Source organism: Patella vulgata, chromosome 1 (genome assembly GCF_932274485.2).
Source record: "Patella vulgata chromosome 1, xgPatVulg1.2, whole genome shotgun sequence".
Taxonomy (NCBI): domain Eukaryota; kingdom Metazoa; phylum Mollusca; class Gastropoda; family Patellidae; genus Patella; species Patella vulgata.
The window spans coordinates 8156853-8176166 of NC_065879.2; the positions used below are offsets into that span (position 1 = coordinate 8156853).

A 19314-nucleotide genomic window follows, 5' to 3' on the forward strand; every position below is an offset into this window, starting at 1 on the left:
CTGTGCACTTTAGGCCCTACAGTTCCCTTTTATTTGCAAAAATCCTGTATTCCTATCCCAGTTAAAATATATAATTTGGGTGATTACACAAATAGACCCCTGTCGTTATACGCATCTTCCAAAACTATATTTTAATAAACAATAACCCTCCCTGAGACAATGTTTTGCTATGCTACATCCCTTTCCTGAGAGAGCAAACACTAGAATACGAAAGCGCGGGAAATTTTGGTCCACTGAATAGCTGACTGAGCATGCGCAGTACAATGGTGTATTTTGATGGCGGCCTCCAATGAAGGAAGGGAACAGGTACATTGAACACTTTGCTTCTCAGCTTTCTGTCTTTTCTAGATATCCAAGTTTTATTCGAGGCAATTCATGTCATAATAGAGCAACGGGCTCTTATCCCATTTATTCCAAATAGAAAGATGGAAGCTAGCACAACGTAAAAGCCTTTGTCAAAGCATTCCGCGTGAATTAAAAATCGTCTGGCTGGGCGGAGAGAGGAAGTAGTGGTGTCGGCCGAAAGTGTGTCAACAACAACAGTCACTCAGAAAGGACTTGGCTTTCCAGAAGTGTTGTACGATCGTTTACAACAGTATAGCAAACATATCACTAATTCATTGCAATGTCAATCCTGACAAATAAATTGAAATGTCACAGTCCCGATTCATATTTCGTAAATTTGCTCGAGTTTGTGTTTGTTGAGAAGCGATTCGGCACTCGATGCAGTGAAGAGGAGAGGTTGCAATGTGCTAATATGATGGTGCTCAATTGAGGTCATTTGTCATTCTCATAACCTATTGATTAAAATCATTATTTATGAATTGAAAATAATATTTTATGATTAGAATTAAGAAAGGCTGCCAATTAATGTGATGTAAAATTAATTGTTCTACTTCTAACAGGATAAGTTTGTAGAGTGTAAGCAGTGGAAAAGAATCAAATGTTTTGGCATCAAAACTGATACTGATGAGTTCCAAATTGATATATAGGCCTATTCATCTCCAGCTCAGAAACGGTTTAACAAATACTTGAAGACAGTAGGTCACTAAAACACCTCAAATGAATCATCCACTTTTCCAAAACAAATCAAGACATCATAAATCTACCAAATCAATTTTTTCCCCAAATCAGAGGTCCTTTATCTTTTTAACTGTCTAGTGCAGTGATTCTCAACCAGTGTGTTGCAAGATTTTCAGTGTGCCGCGAAATTTTGAATGGCACACTAAGAAAATGTGCAAAACCATGTGATCCCAATTGAGTGTTCACTGCTGTCTGATAAGTTCATGGCTGTGTTTTTCTTTATTTAGTTTGAGTCATTCTATGTGTCTATGTCACATGGCATCGTTAGCCTTCGATATTTACTGGATTACAAATCCATTAATGATTAAATCAAAAAAAAGATAATCAAGATTATGTTTTTATCGTATTGATTAAAGAAATGATGATCGAGGCTAGGCCTAAAATACAATCACTAAATTCTTGATTCAGGGTGGATCAATTTGACTGAAATTTTCAGTAAATTCCCTTTACATTATCTAGTTTTTAACTATTGTAGTGAGAACTGTCAGCTCTTTATCTAATCTCCTATAATGTATCTATAATAAGGTTATCTTGACAGAAAAGAGTTATGAATTTTAAGAGCAAAACTTCGTAATGTTATTACAGTTTTTCTCTGGGTCCCTATTAATTTTTCTGGAGCCACAGTGGCTAAGTGCGCAAGAAGCTGGTTCGTTAGCCGAGAAAGTTAATAGGGATTTTCTGCTGTTTTCCCCTTGTGGTGCAGGACGGAGGGTCTGACAAAGACAGCTGTCTAGTAATTCGGATGGGATGGAAAAAACAGTCTTCTGTACACATTGGCGTGCATGTAAAAGATAGCACGCCAGTGTCAAAGCAAAATTTCACTCGTATGCCCGTCTTAGCCCAGTTGGAGCAGAATTGTATGACGTTAAACCCCATTTCATTTCATTAATTTTCCTATTACCGGTGTTATTGAGTCAACTGGCGTGGTTTGTTTCCCCAGTTGTACGTTACAAGGATTAGGGTCACCTGTCCAACGTCGGGGGGGTTTTCTCTGGGTCCTCTGGTTTCCTTCCACTGCTAGTGCTAAAGACCCCTACGCACAATCAAATTACTGAAAGAGAATTGAACGATGTTGGTCCCAAAATGACCTAGTTTATGTGAAGTGGACTTTAAACCCCATCTCTCTCTCTCGGGTATATTATTGCCAAAACTATATTTATTTGTAATACTTTTATGTTTTACCATGACAAATTATATATATTATAATGTAGAATTTCATTTGCAAATTTAGTTGTTAAATTTTAAGATTAAGAGTAAAACTGAGTTGTTACTGTAGTTCATATCAAAGTATAAATCTTTTACTGAGTGATTAAAAAACTAATATTTGATCTAATTTCTGGTCTGCAATGTTTTGATTAATTTGTGCATAAATATTGTGTAATATTTGTCGTCCACACTCTCCCACTGCTATACATTTAATTAAACCTAGGCCAATATATTGGAGTTGTTATTGGTGCATTATGTAACAGCTAACTCTGCCTATTATTACAGGTTTTTATTTTGGCTTCAAATGTTATATCGGATGACACAGATGTAAATGTATTAAAATACAATTGCCATAAAAATGATTTAATTTAAAAATGGAGAAGCGATAATAAATGCTACGATAATAAACAATCTGTCACAACTTCAAACAGTGGTAACTAAGCTCAGAAAAAACGTGATTTAAATGAAATGTTCTATATTAATTTTGGACAGGCCTGGAAATAACGGTTGTAGATGTACCTGACATAATGTCAGGCACTAATGAAATAGTACCGGACATTTTCAACTTAGTGCTGGACATGTATTAATAATATCAATAAAAAAGACAAATCATTGTCGGACAAAATGACAGGTGCCTTATTTCCAGGCGTTATTTTGGATTATCTATTGTGAAACTAGAGCAAGAATGTTCAGCTCAATATTTAAACATACATTATGCAAGAGCTAAATCTACCTATTGTGAGTCTTTCTTTAGGTCTGAAATGTTTTCTAACTTATTAATTAGACACAAGATACAATTTTATGGATACACAATTACTGAGTTTGATATTAAGCGACATTTCGACGCGGATACACTCGTCTTTATCAAGCAAATGATACAGTAGGCTTAGGTTCGTTTTCGGCTATCTTACATTACATCAAGAGACTTTTTAATGACAGCAATAAAATATTCTAATGAGACCGAAATGAAATGAGGTTTAACGTCCGAAAACGAACCTAAGCATACTTTATCATTTACTTGATAAAGATGAGAGTATCCTCGTCGAAACGTCATCAATATCAAACTCAGTAATCGTGTATCCATAAAATTGTATCTTGTGTTAATATGTTCAATTACTAAATGCCAATCAAAGAAGATATAAATTAGACATTTATTAATGAAACAAGACCATAACAACTCTCGATGACTTCGGTAGGCTGTGACGTTTATTTATTGGATTAGGTTCCGATTTGCTGTCCATTCGTGATTTAATCATGAAATGGATAATCGAGACTATGTTTTTTATCGTACCGACTTTAGTAATGATTGATGACTGAGGCTAGGCTGAAAATTCAATCGCTAAATTCTCGGCTCAGAGTGGATTAGTTTGACTGAAATTTTCAGCAATTTCCCTTTACATTATCTAGTTTTTAACTATTATAGTGAGAACTGCGAGCTATTTATCTAATCTCCCATAATGTATCTTTAAATCTTACATAATGTATCTTAAAGAAAAGTCCTGTTTTGTCACTCGTGTAAAAAGATTTTGAAAAGTAGGATGTGCATGATATTTGGATGCAAAGCCTTCTTAAAAATAGTTATTATTATAAAGGATTTTCTAAAAGTAGCTTGTGACCTAGTTTCTTTCCACTATATTAATATCACATACATGTAAGTATATACATAATTATGTCTTTTGTCAGGACTTTCTTTTTACTGTGTATGTATTGCAACCTTATAATACACTGTACCTGTAGTTTTTGAAAAAAATCAAAACATTTCAACCATTTTGAATTGGTTGACTGATAAATTTGGAGTGGCAATAATTATGACAGAATAAAACAAACCGATCTCATAACTCTGATCCTCATGGATCTATCCTGGCTACCAGTTATTTAAAGAACTGTCTTCATTTTGACTTTGGTCCGCCATTTTGTTTAAGAAGAAAATTCTAACCAATTATATGTACTGTCCTTCCTGTAGGTAGCGATAGTCTGTTAAAAGCCTTAACAACTTCGGGCCTTCTAAGTATTCTATGTGGAATTTCATGTAAGAATTTTCAGCCATGACATGCATTGGGCCTTCTAAATCTTCTATGTGGAATTTCATAAAAGAATTTTCGGCCATGACATACATTGGACCTTCTTAATATACTATGTGGAATTTCATAAAAGAATATTCAGCCATGACATACATGTATTCTATCTGTAATTTCATGTAAATTTTGTTAAATTTTAAAGTCCATTGATTGCATTGGTTATTTTTAGTGACTTGCTTGTATATTCTGCAGCACAAGGAAACCGTGTTGCATTAGTAAACAAGACAGGGGTGGGGGTGGGGGGTGTTGGATGGCCAAATGGTTAGCATGTGCGCGCTGTATCGTAAGGTCTGTCATTGAGTCAACTGGCATGGTTTCAATTCCCAAAGTTTTACATGACAAGGAGTAGGGTTGCCTGTCCAACCTCGTGGGTTTTCTTCAGGTCCTCTGGTTTCCTCCCACTGATAAAGAGCCCTACGTGCAAGTGAATTACTGAAATAAAATTGAACCATGTGTTAGTCCTAATATGACCTAGTTTGTGTTGAGTGGACGTTAAACCCTATTTCTCTCTCTTTCTGTAAGTACCAGGTTTTTTTTATTTAGAAGTGATGTCTGGCTGAGAAATGATTGTTTTTGTACCAATGACAAATAATCCACAGTCCCAGTTTTGTCATGGATTTCATTTCCCATGTGGTCTTTGAGAACAATCTTCCAAGGTCACTCTTGCAGGGTTGTCAAGTAAATTATGTCTAGTTGTTCAGAAGGGACAAAAAAAATAAAGGCCAGTCCATTGATATACATGTAATTGAGCAGTGAGACATTAAATCCAATTGCACACATAGGCATGGAAATAAAATTAACAAATATATATCTCTTTCTCTTAATGACCGATATATTGTAAGATATTAGTATGGCCAGGTAGTATTTAAATAAACACATTCACCCAATATTAAGGGGTAGACTTACACCATAACTGGGCACCCAAGATGGATTATCTAATGTAAGGGGATCCATAAACCCCAGGTGATATTAGTACCAGTTAAAATTTTCAGGTCTTAAAAAGTACCATTTAAGTCAGAGTTTTCAGTCATGTAGAACTGTCTAAACATTAGTTTTACAGACTAAATGTAAATGCTTTGATTACAGCCCTTTGATGTACAAGTGATTTAATCCAAGAAAAATATAGCAAAATGGTATATCTTTAAATGACACCATTTTTACTTATCTGAAGGCTTCTTTCAGAAACCGGGACTGTTGGATGGACGAATGGTTAGCGTGTGTGTGTTGTATCATAAGGTCTGTCATCAAGTCAACTGGCTTGGTGTCAATTCCCCTGTTGCACATGACAAGGGGAAGGGCGCGCCTGTCCAACCTCGTGGGTTTTCCCCCGGATCCGCCTGTTTTTCTCCCACTGCTCAAGACCCCCACTGGCAAGCGAGTTATTGAAATAAAACCTTATGTTAGTCCCAAAATGACCTAGTTTGTGTCCAGTGGACATTAAATCCCATTTCTCATTTAAAATAGCTGTTCCTATTAGAGGATGGGGGTTGGATGGCCGAATGGTTAGCATGCGCGCGCTGTATCATGAGACCTGTCATCGAGTCAACTGCCGTGGTTTCGAATCCCCGGTTGTACATGACAAGGAGTAGGGTCGCCTGTCCAACCTCGTGAGTTTTCTCTGGGTCCTCCGGTTTCCTCCCACTGCTAAAGACCCCTACACTCAAGCGAATTATTGAAATAAAAATTAAACCATATGTTAGTCCCGAAATGACCTAGTTTGTGTCGAGTGGACGTTATACCCTATCTCTCTCTCTCTCAGTATTGTATAAAGTGTTGTCTAGTCTAGGCTGTTGTATCATATATGTATATATTATGCAATGTCAGTCTATAAATTTTTCATCATATCTAGGTCATTTGTTATCCTTTATTTAACTCCTGTTACAAAATCTAAGCTTGTATTGATACTGTTGATTGATTCCTGCGGAAAGGCTGCACTGTTTATCTGTTCTGGAAGATTTTACAAGATTACATCTAAAATAATGGCTTATTTATATTTTCTATCTTGGTTAAATCTGGCTGTGCATTTAAAATGATCTGTACCTTGACATGAAATATGTAGGCTTTTGATTGATGAATGTATAACTAATGCTTGTTGTAGATTCTTATGTTTAAAGAATGTGGAGGCTTCTTTCTTGTTCTTGAAAACAAAGTATTATTGGGTGAATGAATTGAAATATGTACATACAGGTCTTATGTGTTTGTGACAAAAAAAATTGTCTTATTAATTGAACAAGCAATGACAAGCAAGCAAATCAAATAAAGCAATGACCCAAAACCCTTCCTCGAGCAGATTGTGTAGTTGAGTCAGTCTAGTAGAGCAACTTGAAGCTTACAGTAGAAATAGATTCTAGCTCACTCATGATAAGAGCAAGAGACCATGCTCTTACAATATTTATACTTACTCCCTACCCTTAAAATAATACTTGTGCAGTCATTGATTGTCCTTTGACAAAGATTTCAAGAATTGTTGGCAAAAGGTGTTCACTGGCAGATCTTATGAAAGGCACAGGGTACATGTACATACATGTATGTTTAGCTTTTCTGGAACTTCTGGCCCCAAGTTCACAAAGCATTCTCAGACTTGCGTTGAGAATTTACTCAACTTTCAATTACTGTTTATAAGAAATAACTTTGATCCAGAAACACAAAAAATTGCACATAGTTTCTTATTAGGGTATTTGATACATTAACACAACAACAGTTTTAATAATGGGCTATATTTTAGTTACAATAAGGCGAAAAATTTTGACTAGATTCTTGACTTAAGTCTGAGAATGCTTTGTGAACTCGTGTCACTGTCCAATTAAGAGATTTTAATAAGAGTAAATGACTATGTATTCTTCTGTAGTGTAGTTTACTCCTCTACATTTGATAAAAGCATACCTGTTGTTTATTATACTAGTTGTATCTTTGATAAAACAGGTTGGTTTTTTAGTGACATCCTAAAAAAGGCAGTCAGAGTGTGCTTACCCTTTTAGGAACACCTGATACCACTCTCCAGTTCCAAGGCACATAAATATATGTATATGTAGCTTGCCAATGCATTTAAACATACATTATGCATGAGCTAAATCTGCCTATTACAGATCTTTCTTTAGGCCTGAATTGTTACATGTACATGTAAGTTATGAATTAGACATTTATTAACATGAAAAGACCATAATCAACTCTCGGTGCCATCTTATGCATCAGATTTTCACTGGATTTGAATCCGATCTGTTGTTCAACGTTCACTGGATAATCAAGACTTTTTTATCATACCGACTGCAGTAATATTCTTTCAGCATATTCCCTTTACATTATCTAGCTTTTAACTATTATAGTGAAAACTGCCAGTTCTTTATCTAATCTTCCATAAGGCCCCTTTCATAAAGACATTACTTTCGGTCATACATATCTTTAAAAGTTTAATAAAACAGATTGTTTTTAGTGACAAATCCTATAAAAAACAGGATATACTTAACCTTCCTTGAACACCTGGTGCCACTTCCTAACTTTGGATGATGAAGGGAGTGACAATGTAATATGTATACAAAAATACATTTAGTAAAGACATTTCTATTACATGTATATGTATCTTTATAACAGTTTACAATACATATACACTGTACATTTGTATCAGTGTTGCATTTGAGTATAATTTAATTAAAAATGCATTCAAATAAACAGCAAAGATTAAACTGTAGAGGAATTCAAAATCATGAGTTACATATATATTAAGAAATGTCATTTGTTTGTTGAATTGATTAAGAAGTAGATTATTTAGCTGTATCTTTGTGATTTAAAGGAATTTTTTTTTATTGTTTTTGTAGTATAACTTTTAAGTATGACTGAGTACTGCGGGCAATGAACAAGGCTTATTTGTTATTTTCCTCATGGAATGTGTACAATTCCTTTTATAATGCATTATGTAAGAGCTAAATCTGCCAAATGCAGATCTTTCAAAAAAAACACAACACAAATTATATGGAATACAATCACTGGTTTATACACATATAGCACGACGTTTCGACAAGTATTCTCTTATCGTTATCAAGTACAAATGATAAATTAGCAAACTAAAATGTAATATTTATCGAAATGTTGTGCTATATGTGTATAAACCAGTGATTGTATTCAATATAAATTGTGTTGTGTTTTTTTAATGTGCTCAATTGCTAAATGCCACTCAAGGATTGCAGATCTTTCGTTTGGTTTCAAAGTAGGTCATTAATTAGTTAGACATTTATTCACATGCCTGGCCCTTAATCAACTCTTGACCATCGGATGTTTTAAATTTTCAACGGATTTAAACTCTATTATTGGCAGTTAATAATTGAATTAAAAAATGGATAGTCAAGACTTTTCTTATTATCGTAGCAATGACAATCCAAACTACACTGTTTGTCAAACTGCCATAACTTCACTCAGAATGAAGACTTTTGACTCAAATTTTAAACATGTTCCATTTCCAATATTTATATGTTTAATATGATGAGTACTGTCAGCTCTTTATCTAAATTTTATACATAATGCATCTGTAATGCAATACCGGTAATAAAGTGTATAGATAGCTTACTGTGTGAACCATCGTAAATTTTAAACGGATTTCTTCAATTATGAACAAACTACTTAACTTTGGTTATTATAAACAAACCTGTGTGTTTGTAATGAACTCCCGTTCGATAAAATCCATTGCACAACTAATTATCACAACGATGAGAACAAGTTCTCTCTTGAAAAATTTGAAAATTTACTTGTAATTTCGACAGAGTCGATGTCAACAAGACTCAGACAGTAGTTTAAGCTAGTGATGTGCGGTTTTTCGGTTTAACCGTACGATATCGGTTTTTACATATAAACCGAAAACTAAACCGATAAAACAAAAAAAATAATCATGCATTTCGGTTTTTACATATATCCCAAATTCCTAATTTTTAATTTACCCGTTTTTCGTTTCGGAAATGTTTGAAAAATTCCTAATTTTTATGTAGCCGTACTTCGTTTACTTGATAATTCCAAAATTTTAATGTGGCCACCACTTCTGTTTTTATTTTCGATCAACCAGACCCCCTATGTACATGTACAGTGTTTAATAAGTCTGGATGGCCTAGACTATTTATTTTCTCAATTTGGTTCGGTTTATAATCCCAATTTTTATGCAAGCCTAAGCCGGTTGTCAATAACGCACAATGGCTTCCTCAGATTTAATTTGGTGTTTGACAAAGTTCATCAGAACTTTTTTACAGTAACTTTATTGTTATTGGTATTGTGTCATTATGTTAATTTATTATTATGGTGTTGCGTTTAACAAAGTTTGTCAGATCTTTTTTTACAGTAACTTTGTTTTTACTAGTCATAATTAAAGTCATATAACAGTAAAAAAAACTTGTTTACAATTTACATCAATATTTTTTATATCTTTTCTACCTTAGAACTAAGTATTTCTATAAAATAACCATAAATCAGTACATTCATAATACAGTGTTTAAATGAATAAAAAACCGAAAACCGAAACTGAGTTTTTTTGCCACAGGAAAACCGAAAAACCGAAACCGAAAGAAAATTTAAAAAACGCACATCACTAGTTTTAGCATCCAGAAGTTTATATATCGGTATAAAATATTGAGAAATACTAGAAAACTGTATTTGTAAGATATTGTTTATTAGATTCTAACAAAATCAGTTTTGTTGTCAAACTTCAGTACTGAAAGTTAAAGAAAGGGGCTACAGATCAGTACTGCTAGCACCAACAGTTATGGTTAGATCTATTTGATAAGGCCAACTTCCATGTTTGGTCAAAGGTCGTGAGATGTAAACAGGGCTAGTCCTAATCCCAACCCTAACCTTGGACCTAGCCTTAATTAATACTTACTAACCCTAACCTGCAATCTCGCCAACAATCACATGTCCTAACCTTATACTTACATCTTGGCGACCTTGACGAAAATTGAGCTGGCCTTAAGAAGTAGATCTAGCCAATTTCTACCCTGATTTCTTCTCTTATTGGAAATGCTTTATAAACACAATTTATAATTCATAGAACATCTCTCACTCAACCTGACTGCCTCAAATTCCTAGAATATGAATATCGTACAGGCCTGTACTGGTTAAACCTTCGTTTATTTTTCCTCACGAATTAAATGAGTAAGATCAATGATCTACAGTATACATGTACATTTACAATTGACACAAGCTATATTGATCAAATCTAAAATATATCATTTGTAAATTGAATTAAACATGCATTATAGTAGACCATTTATTTAATAAATTGTTTCAATGGCATTTAGTAATTGAACTGGAATATACATGTACAGGTCACAATTCTATGGAATACAATACTTGGTTAATGCTGACCAACCAGAAATACCTTTTAATTACATGTACCCAAAGAAGACAACAACATTCTAGTATTGTTGTGTACATGTATATATTGTCATATTTTATCACTGCTTGATAATGACTAGAGAAGCCTAGTCGAAACATCGCTCAGTAATAAGCAGTAATTGTATTCCATAGAATTGTGACCTGTATATGTATTTAATATCAGTATGTGTGGTTGAATTGAAGTGCAGTTTCAATAGTTCCTGACGGTATGTCTGTCAGGTACAAATAAAATCATTATTTCCAGACCTGTTATGTAACATTGAACTTGGAACGAGAAACACATTCTAAACTAATCTAGTTGTGGAATTTTATTGGCATAAAAAAATTGAAGTTGTGAAATGTCAGGTTCCCTAACTTAATTGTTTTGGGAGATGCTATTGTAGGTCCATTTATATAAATGTTTATTTTGGGAAATACTAACCCTAACCTTAACCCTTTTAAGAGGGATAAAGGGTAAATTGGATCCAAGTTCAGCCTCCTAAAAAGGCTTAAGGTTAGTATTCCCCCCCAAATACTCATTTATATAAAGCGGCCATTGTGGACTCTAAAAATTCCCGAACCTCCCCAGCCGGCCTACAATTAGCATTTTCCAATTGTTTTAGCCAGATTATAAGTTTGAATCGATTATAATATTAATGTGTATGCATGTTTCACTAAGTTAATAACTAAAGAATAAGTTTGAAGAATGAAGATGGGAAAGACTGGCAGAGGCACAAGCACAATGTTTGTCTTCTGTATTATTTAGACATTTTAAATTTTACTTGGCTATGTTACCACTGTAAAGTATGACTAGTTTTTGCTGTTTATGATTGGTTTCGTAGAAGACAGGGTATTGCTCTGTCTAGAATGTTTGATCATCAGACAATATCTAATATTTAATGGAATAATCCATGTTTATAAGAAAACAAAATTCAAATGTCAGTGTTCAATAATCTCTGGGCATGGATCTACAGAGATTGACAAGTGTTGTGATATTTCAAATCCAGTTTATCAGTAATTGACTTTGTGAATACTGAATGGGAATTTTGTACTGGTATTAAACTCTTGCAAATGGATTCATAATCCTTCAAATGATCAGCTTAAATTCCATGGTCAGTCGACTTCAGTGTGTGTGTGGATGGATCCCTGGTACCGGATAAAATATGATTCTTAAGTTCATGTGCGTCTGCGTTGTATCATAAGGTCTGTCATTGAGTCAACTGGCGTGGTTTCTATTCCCCAGTTGTATGTGACAAGGAGTGGGATTGCCTCTCCAACTTTGTGGGTTTTCTCCGGATCCTCCGGTTTCCCCCCACTGCTAAAGACCTCTAGGCTTTAGCGAATTATTGATTATTGAAATAAAATTGAACCATATGTTAGTCCAAAATGACCTTGTTTGTGTCAAATGGACGTTAAACCCTATTTCTCTCTCTCTTTAGTTGTTATTAAATCAACATTTGAAATTGGTATATAAGTTATATCATGGACCTTATAACAGTATTATAAGGTACACCATTATATCACATCATGTTCATTTGTACAGTTTTCTAGTTTAGGTCTTATTACTTTTAGATCTTTACAAAAGGAAATCTATTTTTATTATCCAGAGTTTATATAGATTCATGTAGGAAGTGTATTTCCTTGATACCGGTAATTGACCAAAGTTTGATTCTCTGAAGTGTGGTTTTCACCCCATAAGACTTAGTGGTATGCACATTTAGCTGCATTTATGGAAATAGGTCAAAATGAATAAATGCATCTAAACATTCTTTTGATATTTTTTTTTTTGATATTTAACACCTTTACGTGTATGTCTAGCCTATATTACTGACTTTTAATCGTGAATAATTCGATTTAAGTTTTATTGTCTTTTTTTTTGCATTTTCAAAATTCAATTTAATGTTAAAACATTGTGCATGTAATAGATGCATTTGGTTTAAAAGAGCCATTGTAGTCTGAAAAATCCTTTGAGTTGAAATACAAGGAAACAGTTGAGCTAGCTAACCCATTGCTTCTGCTTGGGCTGTGACCTATTTAGCAATGGCTGTTATATCTAATTGGTGTTACCCCCCTGTAAATCTAGCTTAAGCTTTAGATGGATATGCTGTAGATTGCAACTGAACCTTGGTCTCTGTAATAATAAAACTGATTGAAATATATACCTGTAAGATGATCATATCAATTGTGCAATGTGCAGGCTTATAGTATCTGATCATATGAGAATATTGTTTTGTGTAATCTGTTTCATTACTCAAGTTATAATTACAGTCTTGTGAAGAAATTGATTTTTGATCTAAAAGATAAAGCATTGGTGTGTATCAATGATCAGTAGATTTATAGGCAAAATGTTTTCGGGTGAGCACATGTATATATCGTGAGCACATTTCTGTATAAGCAGTGTAACACTACGCCAATTAGAACTGTTCTGGGTATCATGTCTCCAAATGTTGAATCTTGATTTGTGGAAATTTTGAAATGCAAAAGGTCCTATTTCTTAATCTTTAGAAATTCTCAGATACACTCTTTTGACACTTGGCCCACGATATGTTAAGTGACTGTCATGGAAACATAGTTTAAGTTTAAATAAAGACACGAATGACATCAAAAGTTTTATATACTTAGAAGACCACTATATTAGCTACTGGTGTTGATATGGAGGATAAGAGAAACCAGCTTAACTTTTCTAACAGAAATGGTCAGAGGTTGAAGTTAATGACGCATCCTAATTAAAAAATTAAATTACTGGTTTTCTTTTTAAGCTTTTTTATTTTCCACACGTGTGTGTTAAAATAACAAAGTTAAGATACATGTTGCTTAACTAACACCAACATATTTAAACCCATCGGCTATGAATATTTAAAGCCAATGTAAAAATGGATAATTGACACTTTGTTTGGTGATCGAGACTAGGCTAAAATTAAAAAGCTAATATCTTGGTTCAGAGTCGAGTAATTTGACTGAAATTTTCAGCATATTCTATTTATGTTATCTATTGTTTAACTATTATATTGAGAACTGTCAACTCGTTAACAAATCTACCATAATACCCGTTTAATGTAATGAAATATGTTTTGGGTAATAGAAACACTGATCTAGTATATGTTACATGTACTGATAGCTGCTGTTTAAAGAAATCAGAAGATAAGAAAATGAAAATTTCTGTGCCACCAAAGAGATTTACCTGAATTGGTGCCTGACTATGTCTTATAGATGCTGGGGGGTTGGATGGCTGTATGGTTAGCACGTGTGCGCTGCATCATTGAGTCAACTGGTGTGGTTTCGACTCACCGATTTTACGTGGCAAGGAGTAGGGTCGCCTGTCCAACTTCGTGGGTTTTCTCCGGGTTCTCCGGTTTCCTCCCACTGCTAAAGACCCCTACGTGCAAGCAAATTATTGAAATAAAATTAAACCATGTATTGTGTTAGTCCCGAAATGACCTAGTTTGTGTTGAGTGGATGTTAAACCCTGTTTCTTTCTTTCTCTCTGATTCGAAACATTATTTACCTTGTGCTTTATTAATTTTAGTTGGTTCCTGACAAAGTACCAGAGGCAGAGCATGTTAATGGTATTGGGCCAGAAGAAAAGGACACACAAGATGTGACGACAGTTTCCAAGAAATCTGTAACTAACGGCAGCAGAGTGACAAGTGATACAGTCACTTTGATTGACAAAATGTTGCCGGAAGATAATTTAAAAGTTGTTGAAAATAATAAAACTTTACTTAATCACGATGAATCGAAAGCAAACAATAATAATAGTAACACAAACGATGTAAAATCCATCGAAACTTCTAGTGACGTAAATGTTAACAATAATAAGGTGGAGGAGGAGAATGGCATAACAAATGCGATCCCTTCACCGCTTGTTGTCAGCACAAACGGCGTTGAGATCGCAGAAGAAACAAATTCTGAAAATAAATTATTCACTGTGACGGACACACCAGTTGAACAATCAAATACCGAAACATTTTTACCAAAAATTTCTCAAGAACCCAAAGCAGCAAATAGTAAAACACAAAACAATGTCAAATCTGTGCCAAAAGCGAGAAAGTCTGGCGCTCCTGTATCTAATGCGATTAATATAAAAATGGTGAATTTAGCGCCAATAGCCAACATGAAAGTTAAAGTTTCCGATTTAGAAAACGCCTTAAATTGTGACAGTAGTAGTAGTAAAGTGCTAGATTCTACTAAAGTGACCTCCGAAAACAACATTGCACCGTCCGAAACTAGTAGTAGTAGCAAAGGTGGCGCAAAACAAACATCTGCCAAATCGAAAAAATTCAAATTCAAAAAGTTAAAAAAGCGAAAATCAGGGAATTATGACTTTCCAAACAAGAAAAAAAACTATAAGAAAAAGAAATTTGAAATGACCAGTGGGGATGTTGTGGAAGAAAGTAGTGAAAAAACCGTGGATGAAAGTTTCACAAATTTACGAACAGATGAGAAAACAGTTAATAAAAAAGTAAAGTCAGGGATAAAATCTCCTGATCGAACTTTCATGGATATTTTATCGAGAAATAACCATTTAGCGTTTAAACGACGTTCCAAGTTTGGATGTAAAAAAGTCCTACAATCCAAGTCTTTCAAAGGGAAAAGTGTGATGGATCTCCTGAGAAAAAATAGTTTATCACCTAATTCTAAAATTAAAACGGTGAGTGAACTTCAAAAAGACCAAATTAGGGGGTGAATTCAGGTAGTAGGGTACATTTTAAGGTGAATTCTACTGGTTTGTTTATTACTGGCCAACATCACGGCTAGCATATCTGTTAATGGTGAAATAAAATTGCACGTTCTTGAAACACGATAATAATAGATACAATTGTACTCTTTGAACAGGGAGATGGCTTTGACTGTTACCTAATCCCTAAATCCGTTTGACATTGATTCTGTGACTGCTCACCAAATTCCTTTGCCATTGACTGTTTCCTAATCTCTATAGCATTTTTAGTTCCCTAATCACTATATAGCATTTGCAGTTCCCTGATCCATTTGGCATTTGCCGTTCCCTAATCTCTTTGGTCTTTGCTGTTTCTTTATCTCTTTGGCATTGACAGTTCTCCAATCTCGTTGGCATAGACTATTCCCCAGTCTATTTTTCCTCCCACTGCTAAAGACCACTACGCGCAAGCGAATTATTGAAATAAAGTTGAACCATATGTTAGTCCCAAAGTGACCTAGTTTGTGTCCTGGATGTTAAACTCCATTTCAGTCTCTATTTCACATAGACTGTTCCCCAATCTATTTCACATTGACTGTTCCCCAATCTATTTCACATAGACTGTTCCCCAATCTATTTCACATGGACTATTACCCAGTCTATTTCACATTGCCTGTTCCCCAGTCTATTGGGCATTGTCTGTTTCCCCAATCCTCTGTTTAAATCAGTCTGCTGTTCTAAAACACACCTTACTTAATTTAACCTTAAATATTGATGAAAATACATTGTCCATTCTTGGAAGGTATCTGTAATAAATATTTGAGGGTCATGCTAAATTTTTTTTTTTTTGTTATTCTTCAGGAATTGGTGTCGCCAAGTAAAGGTAAGGAATTGAAACACTTACTCTTTTATTATGGTCTAGTCATTTGGATGGGTCGAAAAAACGAGGCTCTGTGTATACATTGGCGTGCACATATAAGATCCCTTGACAGTTAGAATATGGAATAAGAGTAGGCCATTGTGTCGCTGCCTGGGCGAGATTTCCCTCATAGCACACTGTATGGCGTAAGCTCAGTTTCATTAGCCCAGTTTAGGCGCAGAACAGAAGGACGTTAAACCCCATTTCATTTCTTTTATAATGGGGATCTTTCGTTATTATCGAAAAGATGGAATTGGAATCACAACACTATCACGTGTATCTGTCTTGTCTCCTAGCTCCCAGAGAAAGCAGAGACTTTTCAAATAAAGTTCAATTATTTTTAGGTTAAGCAGAGGGTGGGTTGGATGGCTGAATGGTTAGCGCGTGTGCATTGTGTCATAATGTCTGCCATTGAGTCAACTGGCGTGGTTTCGATTCCCCGGTTGTATGTGACAAGAAGTAGGGTCGTCTGTCCAACCTCATGGGTTTTCTCTGGGTTCTCCGGTTCCCTCCCACTGCTAAAGCCCCTACGCTCAAGAGAATTATTGAAATAAAATTGAACCATATGTAAGTCTTGAAATGACCTAGTTTGTCAGGATTAAGGTGGGGAATATGATCCTCACTATAGTGGATATTTGAATACAACAAACTTTTACTGATTATTTGGTTTGCTTCTTTATCATTAACAAATCAAAGAATTACAAGTTTTTAAATGTACATTTATTTGGGAAATATGGAGGTTTGTAACATTCATTAAACATAGATTATGTAAATCTGCCTATTTTTTTAGGCCTGAAATGCTATATAAATTATTAATTAGGCATTTATTAACATGACGAGACCATAATCAACTCTTGATGCCATTGGATGGCTCCGAATTTAAGTAGATTGAATGGTTCGGCCATTTAATGATTTAATTTAAAAATTGAGAACCACTTACGCTCATTGCACACATCTTGTCAAACTACAACCCTTAATATCTTCGCTCAAAATAAAGTAATCTGAATATTCATTTTGCATTATCTATTTTTGAAATATAGCGAGAACGGTCAGCTCTTTATCTAAATCTTACATAATGCCTCTTTAAGTTTTAACTATGGTGAGGAATAAGTATGTGCCAAGGGAGATAACTCTATTTAAGCTTGCTTGTTTTTTTGTATATTCAGATACTGATAGTAGTGCTAGTGGTACAGACCTTGATCTAAGTAAAGGTAATATCAATTATTGCTGTATGATTTGTCTGGACATAATGCTACAACCTGTAAAAACCAAAACAGAAAACCAAATGAAAGAAATTAAATATATACTCCACCCGTTTTTTTTTAGATATTACGGTATATAGGCATGTTCATGCATATTATATCATATATTCTACTTAAACATACATTATGCAAGAGCTAAATCTGCCTATTGCAGGCCTTTCTTAATCTTTAGGCCTGAAATGTTATCTAAATTATTAATTAGACATTAATTAACTTATCCAGACCATAATCAACTCTTGATAGCATCGCTAGCCTGCGATCTTTATTGGATTACGTTCCGATTTGCTGTTCGACTTCCATTCATAATTAAATCAAAAAATCGATAATTGAGACTATGTTCTTTATCCTACTGACTTTAGTAATGATGATCGAGGCTAGCCCCAATATTCAATCGCTAAAATTTTGGTTCATAGTGGATCAATTTGATTGAAATTTTCAGCAAATTGCCGTTACATTATTTAGTTTTTATACGCCCACATTGAAATGTGGTCGTATATTGTCGTCGCGTCCGTCCGTCCGTCCGTCCGTCCGTCCGTCCGTCCGTCCGTCTGTCCGTCCGTCCGTCGGTCCAGCGTCCACAATTGGTTGTGGACTCTCTAGAGGCTAAAGTTAATATCTGATTGACTTTGAATTTATATACACTGTTTAAGGTCATGAGAAGAAGAAGCCTATTGATTTTCAGCGATTTCCGATAATTACTGCCAGAGTTATGGCCCTTGATCACTTCAAAAAATCTTGTGGACGCTCTAAAGGCCAAAGTTAATATCCGATTGACGTTAAATTTATACACAGTGTTTAAGGTCATGAGACGAAGAAGCCAATTGATATTCAGCGATTTCCGATAATTACTGCCAGAGTTATGGCCCTTGATCACTTCAAAAAATCTTGTGGATGCTCTACAGGCCAAAGTTAATATCCGATTGACTTTAAATTTATACACACTGTTTAAGGTCATGAGACGAATAAGCCTATTGATTTTCAGCGATTTCCGATAATTACTGCCAGAGTTATGGCCCCTGATCACTTAAAAAAATCTTGTGGAACGCTCAACAGGTCAAAGTTAATATCCGATTGACTTTAAATTTATACACAGTGTTTAAGGTCATGAGACAATGAAGCCTATTGATTTTCAGTGATTTCAGATAATTACTGCCAGAGTTATGGCCCTTGATCACTTTGAAAAATCTTGCGGACGCTCTAGAGGCTAAAGTTAATATCCGATTGACTTTAAATTGATACACAGTGTTTAAGGTCATGAGACGAAGAAGTCTATTGATTTTCAGCGATTTCCGATAATTACTGCCAGAGTTGACTTCAGATTGATACACAGAGTTTAAGAGCTTGAGACGAACAAGTATATTGATTTTCAATGAATTTTTATGACTTGAACAGCTAAATCCATGATATTAAAAGTTTTGTATACTAAACGTTAGCATGGGGCAGAACTTTATAAAAAACCAAACAAATTCTAATCGTTTTCTGATAATTACTTCATGAGTTGTTACTCTTAATCAGATTTTAGTGTATTATAAATGTTTCATTACCGAAAGAAGTAAAAATATGCGACAATACTTGTTGACTGCCCGGACGATTTAGCTGCTGTGGGCGTATGTTTTGTTGCCTGGCAACCTATCTTTAACTATTATAGTGAGAATTGCCAGCTCTTTATCTAACCTCCCATAATGTATCATTATAGTAACTGAATCTAATACAGTACCTCATTTACTGACGGTTAGATCTATTTGATAAGGCCAACTTCCA

At 34.6% G+C, this 19314-nt stretch overlaps 1 protein-coding gene across 1 annotated transcript in view; it reads left to right on the forward strand.

Annotated features, from left to right (window-relative positions):
- The first annotated feature begins 251 nt into the window (after positions 1-251).
- LOC130014219 (probable serine/threonine-protein kinase nek3) overlaps positions 252-19314 on the forward strand; it is a 39232-nt gene continuing 20169 nt past the window's right edge. Inside the window, exons 1-4 of the mRNA XM_056103114.1 lie at positions 252-306; positions 14242-15366; positions 16234-16255; positions 17458-17502. Of these exons, the coding sequence (XP_055959089.1) occupies positions 277-306; positions 14242-15366; positions 16234-16255; positions 17458-17502 (1222 nt within the window). The 5' untranslated portion in view covers positions 252-276. The remainder of the gene's footprint in view (positions 307-14241; positions 15367-16233; positions 16256-17457; positions 17503-19314) is intronic.